This window comes from Myotis nattereri (assembly GCF_964212035.1).
Source record: "Myotis nattereri genome assembly, chromosome: 2".
Classification (NCBI taxonomy): Eukaryota; Metazoa; Chordata; class Mammalia; order Chiroptera; family Vespertilionidae; genus Myotis; species Myotis nattereri.
Window position 1 is genome coordinate 155,587,391 of NC_138076.1, and position 13,875 is coordinate 155,601,265.

General features: G+C 33.8%; 1 protein-coding gene across 3 annotated transcripts in view; it reads right to left on the reverse strand.

The window, feature by feature from the left end:
- Window positions 1-13,875, reverse strand: part of USP15 (ubiquitin specific peptidase 15) — a 127,472-nt gene that overhangs the window by 54,360 nt on the left and 59,237 nt on the right. For 2 of the 3 annotated variants that reach the window (XR_013995479.1, XM_081082312.1), the window contains 2 exons: window positions 8,562-8,648; window positions 2-146 (listed from right to left, as the gene is read on the reverse strand). Coding sequence is in view for 2 of the 3 variants with exons in the window: in XM_081082312.1 (XP_080938438.1) it covers window positions 2-146; window positions 8,562-8,648 (232 nt within the window). In the remaining variant the exon portion in view is untranslated. The remainder of the gene's footprint in view (window position 1; window positions 147-8,561; window positions 8,649-13,875) is intronic. The other variant, XM_081082313.1, reaches the window with a different exon arrangement.

A 13,875-nucleotide genomic window follows, 5' to 3' on the forward strand; every position in this document is an offset into this window, starting at 1 on the left:
CCTGAATAGCTGAATTCATGAAACACGTATTTCCCAAGTTACTTAGGCCACAGAGGCCTGGCTGTTCATTGTTTCTTCCAGGTTCTGAATAATCATAGTTCTTATAAGCAGTATATGATGGGAGACAATAATTTGAGTTTTTCACACTGGAAGAAAACAAAAAATATTTTTCACAATGCAATCAATGATCACAATGTAGTTATAATGAACAGAGTACTTTCAACTTATTTGAATTAGGTGGTCAGTCATTGACTTTTTTATAAAGCATTTAATTCAGGATCTTTTTAATATTCCCTTAATTAAGACACTCCTCATCCAATCAACAAATCACTGCATCTTATATCACACCAACAAAAACAAACCATTGTATCTTTCTACCCTTGATTAACTGGAGCAGCTTCACAGCTTGCTCCATCCTCCATTGCTCCATCAAATTTAAAACATTTAGATTTTAAACACCACCCGCAGCAATAAATCATCTCATTTATGTCCCTTTTACATCCTGCTACTGTAAGAGAATAGTAGAAACATGAAGTGTTGTACCTTAGTTACAAATCAGACCAGAATTTAGAAGGCCTCTGTGACATCACTGTACTGATGCACTGAAAATTCTATTTTTAGTTTCTAGGCTAGACCAGCAAAATCTGGTATTCAAATGTGAAAAAAGCCAGGGGTGATCAGGAATGCAAAAAAAAAAAAAAAATGATTCTAACCAAGTACATTCCAGAATTATTTGGCTTTTCTTTCTTCTAGGTTGTTAGAATAATGCAGTTTATTTAATTAGATGAATATAACCTCAGGACAATTTGTACTACCATACTAAATACTAAACTTGAAAAGATATCAATCTTTGAGAATATCAAGGTAATTTTAGAAAGAACTAAGAAAAGTCAATCAATAAATTAATGCCTTTCTTTTTATATGTAATAATATTTTTCTGGAAAAATATGGATTCTCCCTTAAATTGTAATAGGTTACCTTATAATTATGTCCAAAGTATCCAGTATAATGGATACTTTGTGGACATAATTTAAAAGCATATTTTCAATCATTAAAAAAATTCATTAGTACAAACCTGAACAAGAATAAAATTTTTTAAATTTAATAATGTAATTTAAAAAAAAAACTGCTACAAATAAACATGACAACTTCAACAGGCTTATAATTTGTTGCTGATATTTTTTAAAAGTAGATTTTACTTATAATTTCAAATACATTGTATTGTAGCTTCTACACTTCCACTTTATTATTTTAACAGTTTAAGTGGATTTTTTGCCACAGCCTGTTCTAATAAAGCCTTTAGTAACACACACACACACACACACACACACACACACACACACACACACATCCCAACAAGCTAAATAGGTAAAACACACAAAACCACATCAACCAAAATTATATACACAACACTAGCCTAATATTTTTGCATTTTTAAGAAAACACCCACCTTCATCACAAAAAGACCAACTCCCAGACTAAAAAAAAAAACAACCACCACCCACCCCAAGACTGAACAAAAACAGCAGTGCCCAAAGAAATACAATCTAGATCAATTCACATTCAGAATTGCAAGTCTTGTAGCTGTATGCTTATTTTAAACTTTTTAAAAAGTATGAAACAATAGAATTCAAGCATTTTGTTTTTTGCAGATCAGTAGCCTTATATTTCATATTTTATTTTAAACTAGAGGCCCAGTGCACAAAATTTGTGCATGGCGGTGGCAGGGGGGGGGGGGGGTTGGGAATCCCTCAGCGCCCCTCTCCAATCCGAGACCACTCAGGGGATGTTCGACCTCCCTGCAGGATCAGGCCTAAACCGGCAGTTGGACATCCCTTTTGCAATCTGGGACCACTGGCTCCTAACTGCTCACCTGCCTGCCTGTCATCCCTAACCACTCTGCATTCCTGCCTGATGCTCCTAACTGCTCCCCTGCTTGCCTGATCGCCCCTAAACGCCTCTGCCTGCCTGCCTGATCACCCCTAACTGCTCTCCCCTGCCGGCCTGATCCCCCTAACTGCTCTCCCCTGCCGGCCTGATCCCCCTAACTGCTCTCCACTGCCGGCCTGATCCCCCTAACTGCTCTCTCCTGCCGGCTTGATTCCCTTAACTGCTCTCCACTGCTGGCCTGACCGCCCCTAACCGCCTCTGCCTCGGCCCCGCCACCATGGCTTTTTCCAGAAGGACGTCTGGAAGATGTCCGATCTAATTAGTATATTACCCTTTTATTCGTATAGATTCCTGGTAACTAATAAAGTACTAGGCACCTATAAGCAATTCAATATAGGTTCATTCAATGACTGATGACTAGATTCTTGAATCTAATTCGAAGACATGCAACAAAAAACTTAATCCTGTGTTTATTATTTCTATTAAGAAGTGCTATATATGAAAAAAAGCAAGGTCTATATTTTCCACACATTCTACACATTAAAAAACTCATAATTCTGGCCATAAAGACATAAAATTTTAAGCAATCTATGAGTGCACAGGGAAGGTATGCCCAAATGCAAGCTCATGCCTATACTTACACACATACACACACACACACACACACACACACACACAAACACAGGCACAAGCTAAAAGACTAAAAGCATATTTACATGCTTATTCCATAAGTATATACTCAGATATATTGGTCTCCCCTACATATAACAAAAATGGATGTTGGAAGCTCTATTCTTCTCTGTGGCAATAGGACACGATCTGCTGAAATAGTTTTTCTTATTTACTGAGAAATGAGTAAAAACTTATTTGGAAATTCAGTTTTATATTTTGTCTTTATTTAAAATTTTGTTTTAAAATATATTTTTATTGAGTTCAGAGGGGAAGGGAGAGGGACAGAGAGATAGAAATATCAATGATGAGGGAGAATCATCAATCAGCTAGCTGCCTCCTGCAGGCCCCATACTGGGAATTGAACCGTGACTCCTGGTTCATAGGTTGATGCTCAACCACTGAGCCATGCGAGAAGGGCTATTTTGTCTTTAAAAATCTGAATCCTTAGTCTGGGCTATTCTGTCTTTTAAAGTTTGAATCCTTAAAGGACTTCTATATTTTAAGTGTCAGGGTAAATATAAGCCTTTCCCCAAAGACTGAGGTAGTCTAGATGCACAATGACAATCAAAAGTGATCAATCTAAGAAATACTTTAACACCATCATGATTAGTCACTTATAATCCACATTTTATGTGCTTTCTAAATCAAGTATTAAAGTCTGCAATGGGAAATACTAAAACCAGCAGTTCTTTAACACTAGATTGCCCAAGGAAGTCATTTTGACTGCTTTTTAATTTCAATTAGAAAAACAATTATGTATATAAGGGCACAATGTCTTAGAATTTTGTGACTTTTTGTACAACATATAAATGCGTTTATTAATAATTGTAGTTACCTCCCCCTCCTTCATTTCCGGTATATATATATGTGTTATACCTATATTGCCCAAAAGCAGTCATTTTCACTGCTTGGGAAATTTTAAATAATCAAATGACTCTTATTATTGAATTGAGTAAATTTCTTATATGACCAGTTTGGCTCTGTATTGAAATAACAGTTTTCATTTTTTTTTCGATTACCGTCACATGATAACATACAAGTACATGATAAATTGTCGACACTTGATAAGTTGCAGTTGCTCAATAAGCTAAACTAGTACTTGTTATTCGAATCTTTATGCAGTGATACTTGTTCTAATAAGTTGTTTATTTCTTTTGCGCCCTAAATTCATGAAAGAAATGTCGAATAGAAGTGAGTTATTGGAAAAGCTAAGGAACATAAGTGAAGAGTGCTCCGATATTATTCTTTCACAATGCAGTCATTTTGACTGCTTTTGGGCAATATAGGTATATACTAAATTTCAGTCTATCTAGTGTTAAATGCTTTGACAAAATACATGGAAACCTATTTTCTCATGACTATTTCTGCTTTTTTTATTCTAAAGAGAGTAAGCTAGCCTGCCAGTAATCTTAATGGGAATTTAAGTACTTCACTAGGTTAATTCTGTATTAAAATTCTATCTCCTTAAATATACATTAAAAATCTAACATTTTTTTTTGTAAAATTGAGCCCTTATCTTTTTATAAAAATTTCAGTCTTTTTACTTAGTACTTACATTTGACATTATAAAATTTATACATCTATTATTTAATCCTCATAACTATAATTATGCTCACTTTGCAGTTAATGAAATGATGCTTTCAGCAAGTAACTTGTTAAGAAGCAGATGGCTAGCTAGCTCTGGCAGTCTCCAAAACCCAGGTCCTTTTCCTAGCTTAATGTTTTACAGGGAGTCATTTATATTTCAAATAAGAGCTTTAAATGAATTAACAGAAAAACAGAAATATATTCTGAGGTGGAATGGCAAGAGTTGAGACAATAAATACATTAAAAAAATTGTTTTAAGGCAGTATTGTATCAAGACAAATGTAGTGAGAGAGAAAAATGCAGAAAAAGAGAATAAATTTGGTACATATTAAAAACGTACTTAAATTATAATTAGGGCAAGAACAAATGCTGTATAGACTAGTAGGTATAATGATTACATATGGTAAAGAAACAATATTCCAGCTTCAGGTTCTTCATATTAGTCCTCAATAAAAACTTTATTAAACTTAAATAATTCAAAGTATACTTGGTATTACCTTACAACTATTATTTTTTATTCCTGAAGATAAATAAAAATGGTCTATCTTAGTAATGTAACAGTTTAATTCAAGTCTTGAATTTGTAATAAATTTCATATAAACCTGTGGTTCATAACTACTGATTTTAATATATACTTTATACGTATAAAGTATCTCAACATATATCAAGTTTCAAAAATGCACATTAATTCAAAAAGGTTGTTACTCATCCTATATAATAAAAGGCTGATATGCAAATCGACCAAACGGTGGAACAACCGGTAGCTATGACCCGCACTGACCACCAGGGGGCAGACGCTCAATGCAGGAGCTACCCCCTGGTGGTCAGTGGGCTCCCACAAGCTGGGCTCACAGCTGACAAGTGCAGCAGCAGTGGCAGGAGCCTCTCTCGCCTCTGCGGCAGCGCTAAGGATGTCCAACTGCTGGACATTCCCTGAGGGCTCCCGGAATGAGAGAGGGGGCAGGCCGTGCTGAGGGACCCCCACAAGTGCACATTTCATGCACTAGGCCTCTAGTTCTATATAAAATGGGTAATGATGCTATTTCCATCTGGTCTTAAGCTGCTACTTATTTCCACAAGTTGAAGGGAAAATTAAGAAATAAATTTTATGTAAAATAATCCTATATAATAAAGAGGTAATATGCAAACTGACCATCATGCCCTTGCACAAGATGGCCACCCCCATGTGGTCAAAGATGGCCACCACAAGATGGCCGCCACGGGAGGGCAGTTGTGGGCAGCCAGGCCAGCAGGGGAGGGCAGTTTGGGGCAACCGGGCCAGCAGGGGAGGGCAGTTGGGGGGCAACCAGGCCGGCAGGGAAGGGCAGTTAGGGGTGACCGGGTCGCAAGGGAGGATAGTTGGGGGCGACTGGGCTGGCAGGGGAGCAGTTAGGTGTCAATCAGGCGGCAGAGGAGCAGTTAGAGGGTGATCTGACTGGCAGGCAGAAGTGGTTAGGGGCAACAGGCAGGCAGGCAGGCGAGCAGTTGGGAGCCAGCAGCCCCGGGTTGTGTCCAACTGCCGGTTTAGGCCTGATCCCACAAGGGTCGGGGTCCCAGATTGGAGGGTGTGCAGGTTGGGCTTAGGGAGCCCCCTCCAGTGTACGAATTTCGTGCACCAGGCCTCTAGTTGTTTAGATAACTATGATCATATTAAAGTTTTTAAAAATGAAAAAAAACAAAAAACTTTCTGTATTATGTTTAAATTTGTTGTTTACTAAGAAAGGTAAGCTTTACTAATCACGGTGATAACCTCCATAGCTATTTGCTTAAAGTTTCCTATTATGAAAGGACTATTTTAGTGCCTAAAAAAGATAAATATAAATAATTAAATATATAATCCAGTACAGGAGTAAAGTCATTAGTTAATCATGTTTTAAAAATAAAACACACCAATTTCTCCCAATATTTTCTGCAGTAAGAGGTTTTGAGATCAGATTTTACTGTCATATTTTTACCATAACAGGGAAATAAGACAAAAACAGAAATACAACAGATCACATATACTAACATAGCGACTCTAGTCAAAATACAGTCCATATTTAATACATTCTATATACAATGTTAAAAATATCTTCAAAGAATAACTATAAATACATGTTACACCTGGAACTGAATTATTTTATAGTAAATATGGAGCCATCTGCAATTGCAGAAACACAAGTATAATTTTATCTCCTATGAACAAATTACTTTTGATGAATTTAATAATAAAAAACAAAACATAAACCAGATTAAAGGGGAATATTTCCTTTTACTCTTTTACCGATGGACAGACTTTTTAAAACAGAAAAGAACATAAAACACTGCCATTTTGGATACTCACAGTGCCTTCGATATTTCACTGTTACACTATAATGTAATGCTATTAGACTATGGTGCACATATTTTTATTAATACTGAAATGAGGGAATGAGTATTTTAAATCTTCTTAATACATACAACAAACTATTTTCTAGAAAAGTTGTACTAATACTTCAATCACTCAAACAGAATTCTCATAAGAATAGATATTCATCACTTAATTTTTCCCATTGATATTGAGGTGAGAGAAAGTGGATGGAGATTTTTATGGTTTTAAATTTACATATCTCTAGTTAGTGGTGAATTTGAACATTTAAAATGATAATATATTTTAATCCTTTTATTTTTATTTCCCATCTACATCATTTGCACATTTTCATAATAGAATATTTCTCACATATTTTTATGAATGTAAGAATATTAACCCTTAATTTGCCATTTATAGCAAGTCATTTTTCCATTTATTTACCTTTTAATTCTTATGTACCTAACAAAAAGTAATTAATTTAAAGTTTTAAAGAAAAATTCTCAATAGCTATCCAATTTTCCGTACATTTCCTGGATAACCTGTTCCATTCTCCATTGGTCTAGGATTCTTTGTGACCACATTAAACTCTTTTATACATAAATTTCTATTTCTGGGCTGCCTTACCCAGTCTGTTGATCTGTAGGTATATTTCCGGGTCAGCACTATGCTGTGCGAATTCTTGTATCTTTATAAGAGGTTGTGATATTTGATTAATACTTTCTCATGATTTTTTCTTTCGAAATTATTTTGGCTATTCTTATACATTTATAATTCAGATGCATGTTAAACAAATTTTGTCAATTAACCCAAATATGAATTTTAAGGGAAAACTAATTAAACCTATATATTCAATTAATGGTATTATTTTAAAGATTATTTCATACACAGCTTTAGTCTTTTTGAATCTATTCTTTGGGATAATCAGATGCCATTTATGAACTGGACAAGTAGTACAAATATTTAACTACATAAAAACTGTTAACCTAATATATAAACCATAATGTATATAGCCAAGAAATAAAAAAGGATAATCATGTCTGGATTAAAGTTCTTCCTATAATTTGACTGGACTAATTAAAATAAAAGCTTTCTTTTTATACTTTTCTATAAAATAAAAACCATGCTAATTTTCCAGGTAATACACCCATGTCAGATGATCTGGTGAAGTCCAAGTTATTTTTGATAAAGCACACAATTCCACTAACTTTTACAAATTCCAAGATTCTAAATATGATTCAGGATGGGGCAAGGGAACTGTTTCTCTGAACTTTTTAAAGAAACACTGATTGCCTTTTTATAATAAACATAAAAATGTGTAAGCTTTACAGTTGAGAATCACTGATATACACTTTTCAAAAATACTACCTACATACTAGAGGCCCAGTGCACAATATTTGTGCATTCGGGGGACGGGGAGGACGGCGGGGAGGTGGGTCCCTCAGCCCGGACTGCGCCCTCTCGCAGTCTGGGAGCCCTCAGGGGATCCTTAGTGCTGCTGTGGAGGTGGGAGAGGCTCCCACCACCGCCGCTGCACTCGCCAGCTGTGAGCCCAGCTTCTGGCTTGGCGGCACTCCCCCTGTGGGAGTGCACTGACCACCAGGGGGCAGGCAGCTCCTGCATTAAGCGTCTGCCTCCTGGTGGTCAGTGAGCATCACAGCAACTGGTTGTTCTGCCGTTTGGTCGATTTGCATATTAGCCTTTTATTATATAAAAGAATTGTAGATGATTACATATCTAGTTCTAAAATGACATCTGAAATTTATATTCTTTCTAAAAATTTGAATTCTAACAGATTTCTATGTATTGGAATGTAAATCTAACAGATTTGTGTTTAGAATGTAAAATTCTAAAAGTACCGTATTTTATTTTAAATAAAGTACTGTAGTATATGTATTATATCAAGGGAAAGTTTGTAACTGTGTGTTCTTTCCTGTGAAGTTACTCCTAGAAAATCCGACCATTAATTTTTAAAAATTCAATTAGTGCATTAAGACTTTTATCCTAAATTTTGGATACAAGAGATTTTTTGCAACCACAATAGGGCGATCAATTAGACAAAGAGTTTTTAAGATTCAGTGCTTACTTTCTGTTGTTGATGTTGTTATAATTATTTGATAGAGATGAAGGAGAGATCTTTGGTAAAGTTGAAAAATTGGATGCACCTGGGGACCTTTAAAAATATGAAAATGTTAAATTAGATAAAAAATGCTGAATTTTGAAATTAATTATGAAATAAAGAAAAGAACCAACAGATGACAATGTATGTAGTAAATGAATGCTGGAAAACAAATTCATGAGCAAAATCACTATAGATTTTTTGGCTTTCAATTTCCAATGTATTCTTTCATATAAAAGATAATGGTACAAAGGAAACTACTTTCAAAAGAAATTTACGAAATAAATATGCAACTTGCTATTACTCTTATAGATATACTAACCCAATAACACTAATTTCTACTTCAGGTAATCACTATGAATATTTTATAATCAACAATTTGCTTAAATCCATGGAATTAAAATATTATTTTTTAAGGAAGTATGTAAATAAAACCACTTGTGTCTCAAGTTAGAATGCCACCATGGATTGAATAGCATGAAAATTCAAAACATAATCCCCAAAAGTAATTTTTGGGTAGCTTTCTCTGCAAAAACAGAAAAGACATAAATCTGACTGTATGTTACATACCTCACTAATTCAGAATCTTTTTGGAGAAGTCTCAGTTATTAGCTTTTAATTAATTACTAGCTCTTAATCGAATAAAATGCTTTAAAAGCATGATTTATAATCAACAAATCCATTATAAAGTACTTAAAGGTCTATGAAAGATTTAATTTGTTTTAATTTTATAAACAATTTTAATTTACTAGGCAACATCTAGCCTATAGTCTGTAAAAAGATAACTTTCAGTCTAGTATCTCAATCATCATAAATTCTAAATTAGTGAGGCACACGTGATTATTTTTAAAAATTATTTTATTTCCTCTACTCAGGTGCTAATGAACAATGAAATGGTCAATATGCAGGAAAGTACAATCTATAAAACTAGCGTTTAGTAATCTGGATTTCACTAAATCTACATAACTGCAGAATAAATGGTGGATAATAAAATTTCTTTCATACAGACATTTTAATTTAACTTTTGAAGTTTTATATATTATAAAATTTTGGTAAATTTTTTTCTTCATTTTAAAGGAGGTTCTTTTTGTTGAAACAGGCTGTTCATAGGTAGGTTACATTAAGTGAGACTTAATTAGGTACCTTTCTAACAGAAGACTCTTACAAGATTTTATTTTACTATATTAAGCTCAAGATACAAAATATGACGAACCAAATTCTAATATAAAACACAGTAGAGAACCTACTTAAAAGGTACTTTTGTAGTTCTAGTATTCTAAGGCAAATAAAATACATTTTATTTGACCCTTACTAGTTTTAAAATATTAATAAAAATATAGGAATATCATGGCATTCCCCCCTTCATGTTAAGAATGCTAAATTAGAAAATAACTAAATTAGACATTGAGGCATAATAAATTAAATAGGTTAATTTTTGAAAATGATACCCATTTGGCTATAATTTAATTCATTACAACTTTTCAGAGACATAAACTGCAATGTTCCCTTGAATTTTACTTATAGCAAAAATTATGGAAATAAAGATATATTATGTCATCTAATAAAGTGGCTGAGACACATACATAGGGCAGGGAAAAGCAGTAAAAAGGCCCCAGGTGGGCAGAAAAAGAAAATAATATACAGAGTGGGGCAAAAGTAGGCTTACAGTTGTATGAAAAATAATACAATAATTAATGAATAAAAATGTAAGAATAAACTGTTTTGTGTATTCACAACTATAAAATAATATATGGAGACTGCCCCACTCCGTATATTCTTTTTTTTCTGACCATCTGGGGCCTTTTTACTGTTCATCAGCAACTCTACCTAAGGAGAGTATTATAAGTTTTTATGAAATTCATTAAAACATTCAAACATTGATTAAATGATTACTAAAACGTCACCCCTGGCAAGTATTAGGAGTTTAAAGACAGAACTCTTCCTGACCTCAAACAGCTCACAAATTAATGGGAGAAAATGATACATAAGCAAAATAAATTCTGTGACAAAATTTAAAATTGTAACAAACTATAAAATTTTTGTGGATAGTAATATGCAGCAATTTTTAAATGATGCACGCAGATGGAGGTGTAGGTAGGAACTGAAAGTGAGAATATCCCAGGTAAAAGAACAGCACATGCAAATGCATGAACTGTAGATATTATGATGTTTATAGGGAATAAATTCAGACTGGATGAAAGAGTAAGAAGTATGTAGTGATAGGAGTAGACGTTAGTAACATAGGTATGATAACATAGGACCTTTTATGTTCTATAAAGAAATTTGGATTTTATCCAGTTGTGCTAGAACAGTACATGGTCCCTTAGGGGACTCTAAGAACCTTTCAGGGTGCCCATCTATGAGGTCAAAACTATTTCTGTAATAAGACCAAAGTGTTATTTAAGTGTTATTTGATCTTTCACTGGGTGGATATTTGCACTGACAGCTTAAAAACAATGATGGGTAAAACTGCTAATACATTAGCATGAATTAAACCAGTAGCACCAAACCATGTACTAGAATCATTGTATTCTTCACCACACCCCCAACCCTACACTAGAAAATACAGTTTCACTTAAGAATATCTATGTTGGCCGAAACCGGTTTGGCTCAGTGGATAGAGTGTCGGCCTGCGGACTGAAAGGTCCCAGGTTTGATTCCGGTCAAGGGCACGTACCTGGGTTGCAGGCATATCCCCAGTAGGAGATGTGCAGGAGGCAGCTGATCGATGTTTCTCTCTCATCGATGTTTCTAACTCTCTATCTCTCTCCCTTCCTCTCTGTAAAAAATCAATAAAATATATTTAAAAAAAAAAGAATATCTGTGTTGAAAAATAAAAATTACTGATTTGATTAAACCATGACCCTTAATTAAACTTCTTTTAATATTGAGTAATAAATCAGAAAGTTTTCATAAAGCACACCTGCTACATACTGAACATGGTTGTCATGAGAAAGAAGACATTTATCTGAATTTCAAGTGAACTATCCTCTTTTCACTCTTTTACATAAAAGGCTATCTGGCAGACATTTTCTCAAAAATACATGAAGGGAGCCTGTTACTTTAGGAAAACAAAACTTGAGCTTGATAGCTTCCCACTACTTAAAGTTTTCTCATTAAAACTGGTGATGTTTTAACAAGAGTAATTAAAAAAAATTATATAATGATTTATGTCAACATTTGGAATACCTGTAAAATTCAGTGAATCAAAATTTTCCACTGCATGAAGTTACACATGAAAGATTTCAATGTAATAAAATAAAAAGTTCATCGACATGATATCAGATTCCACATCGCAATTAACCTTTCATCATTAAACCACCATGGGTTGAGTTCTGTCTGACGTGGTATCAACTATCAAAAACAAAACAAAACTCCTCCCTGTTCTAACTATATATCTGTGCAATGCTGAATTTATAACCCAAACAATATATCACAAAAAATTAAATGCAGAAGCACCTAAGAGAATTTAGCAAAAATTTATTAGAAATGTATTCTCAGTACATTTTTTGTTTTAGGAAGTAGCTATTTTCACATATATGTAATTATGTCAATATATAACAGTGTAGTATTACTTATAAATAAACATTTCTTTATAATTTCTAAAATACAGGCATCAATAGATATAACACATATGACAAAAGTTCTTTGGATCCTTAATAACTTTTAAGAATATAAGGGGGTACCAAGATCAAAACATTTGAAAACTTTGGGTTAGGAGGTAGAATCTGTAAGACTAGTTGACTAATTAAATAAAAGAAATAAGTTTAAAGGAAGAACTTAAGATGGCTCTCAGATGGTACCTGAAATAAAGAATAATAGGATATGGATATAGTTTAGGTTGAAAGGATGGAAGAACATGGGTTAAAAAGATTTTAAGTTCAATCTGACATTGTGAACTCTACTTGACATTTAGGAAAAAATATGAAATTCAGCAGAGAGCTCTAGGTTAAAAATATGGAAAAGAATATTGGTGTCAGTTTGAGCTAAAAAACAGGATTAGCATAGAGTCCATCCACTGATTTTGAGAGCCTATTATGATGGTATGAAAAGAGAGGTGCTCAGATGGAAATTTGTGGAATATTAATGCATTTAAAGTGTGAGAAGTGCTACTGCATATATTTAGTGAAGTTGTATAATGCACAGTGCCAAGGAGGGCCTTTTACATATATTACAATGTGAACAACATCCTCAAGAACTGTGTAGTATACAACCTGCACAATCAAACACAGCAGCCCAGGAGAGGAAGAGAGCCAGCCAGCCAACCAGAGGATTGGTCAGAGAGGTAAAAATAGTGCTTGAAAAACTGGGGTGTAATAGTTTCAAATTAAGATAAATTTTTTAGAAGATAGTTACCAAAATTAAGTTTTAAAGAGAGGTCAAATAAACTAAGTTACAAAAAAAGTCAAATAAAGAGACTTTGTTAAATTCTGAATGGGTAGTAAGAAATTTTACTGTTTAAATAAATTAGCTGTAAAATAAAAAAAGTAAAAAATCATATTTAGGGGAAGTTCATGTCTTTATAATGGATGAGTATTATTTGAGTGTCTACTGTATTGTGGCAGTATGCTAGGCATTTGTATAGTTAGGAGAGAAAAGACAACAGAAGAAAAAACAAGGTCTAGGAAGCACTGGAATAAACAACTTTACTGGAGAGATTGCCCTTAAATAGCACGGAGATTAGAGAGGGAAGAATGGATGTGGTCCACAGGTAATTTTAAAATATTATAACACTTCTTAAATGCTGTTACAGACATTATTGATCACTTATCGGTTCTGATTTCCAACTTCTGACCTAGATTGCACATAGCCCAATCTAGCTAACATTGTGGAGTGTGTGTTTTTTTAAGGGTTGGCTAGTCAGTCTATGCATTATAACCTGAGCCCTTTAGCTTTCTTCCATTGACGTAATTTGGATATTACACTGTCCATTAGCAACTTTGCTCTAGTGGCTTTCTAAAAAGAGAAGAGAGAAAACCTTTTAGAATATTACACGTAGATATTAAGCCATAGATACTAAATTTAACTAACCTAGGGTTAAACTAATTTTTGCTAGATTGAGGTAGATGTAACATAAGGCAATGACTTACCTCTTAAACAAGACAGAAAAAGGTAAAACATCAACGTAACATAGTTTTATAAAGAGAGAATATTAAACTTTATCCCTCACAAGTGAATGCAATATTTGAATTTCCCTATTCTAATGTTATAATGAAAATCATGCAATTAAGACTAAGTTAAACTTGACTTTAACAGAAAAAACAAAGCTTATTCTTGATAA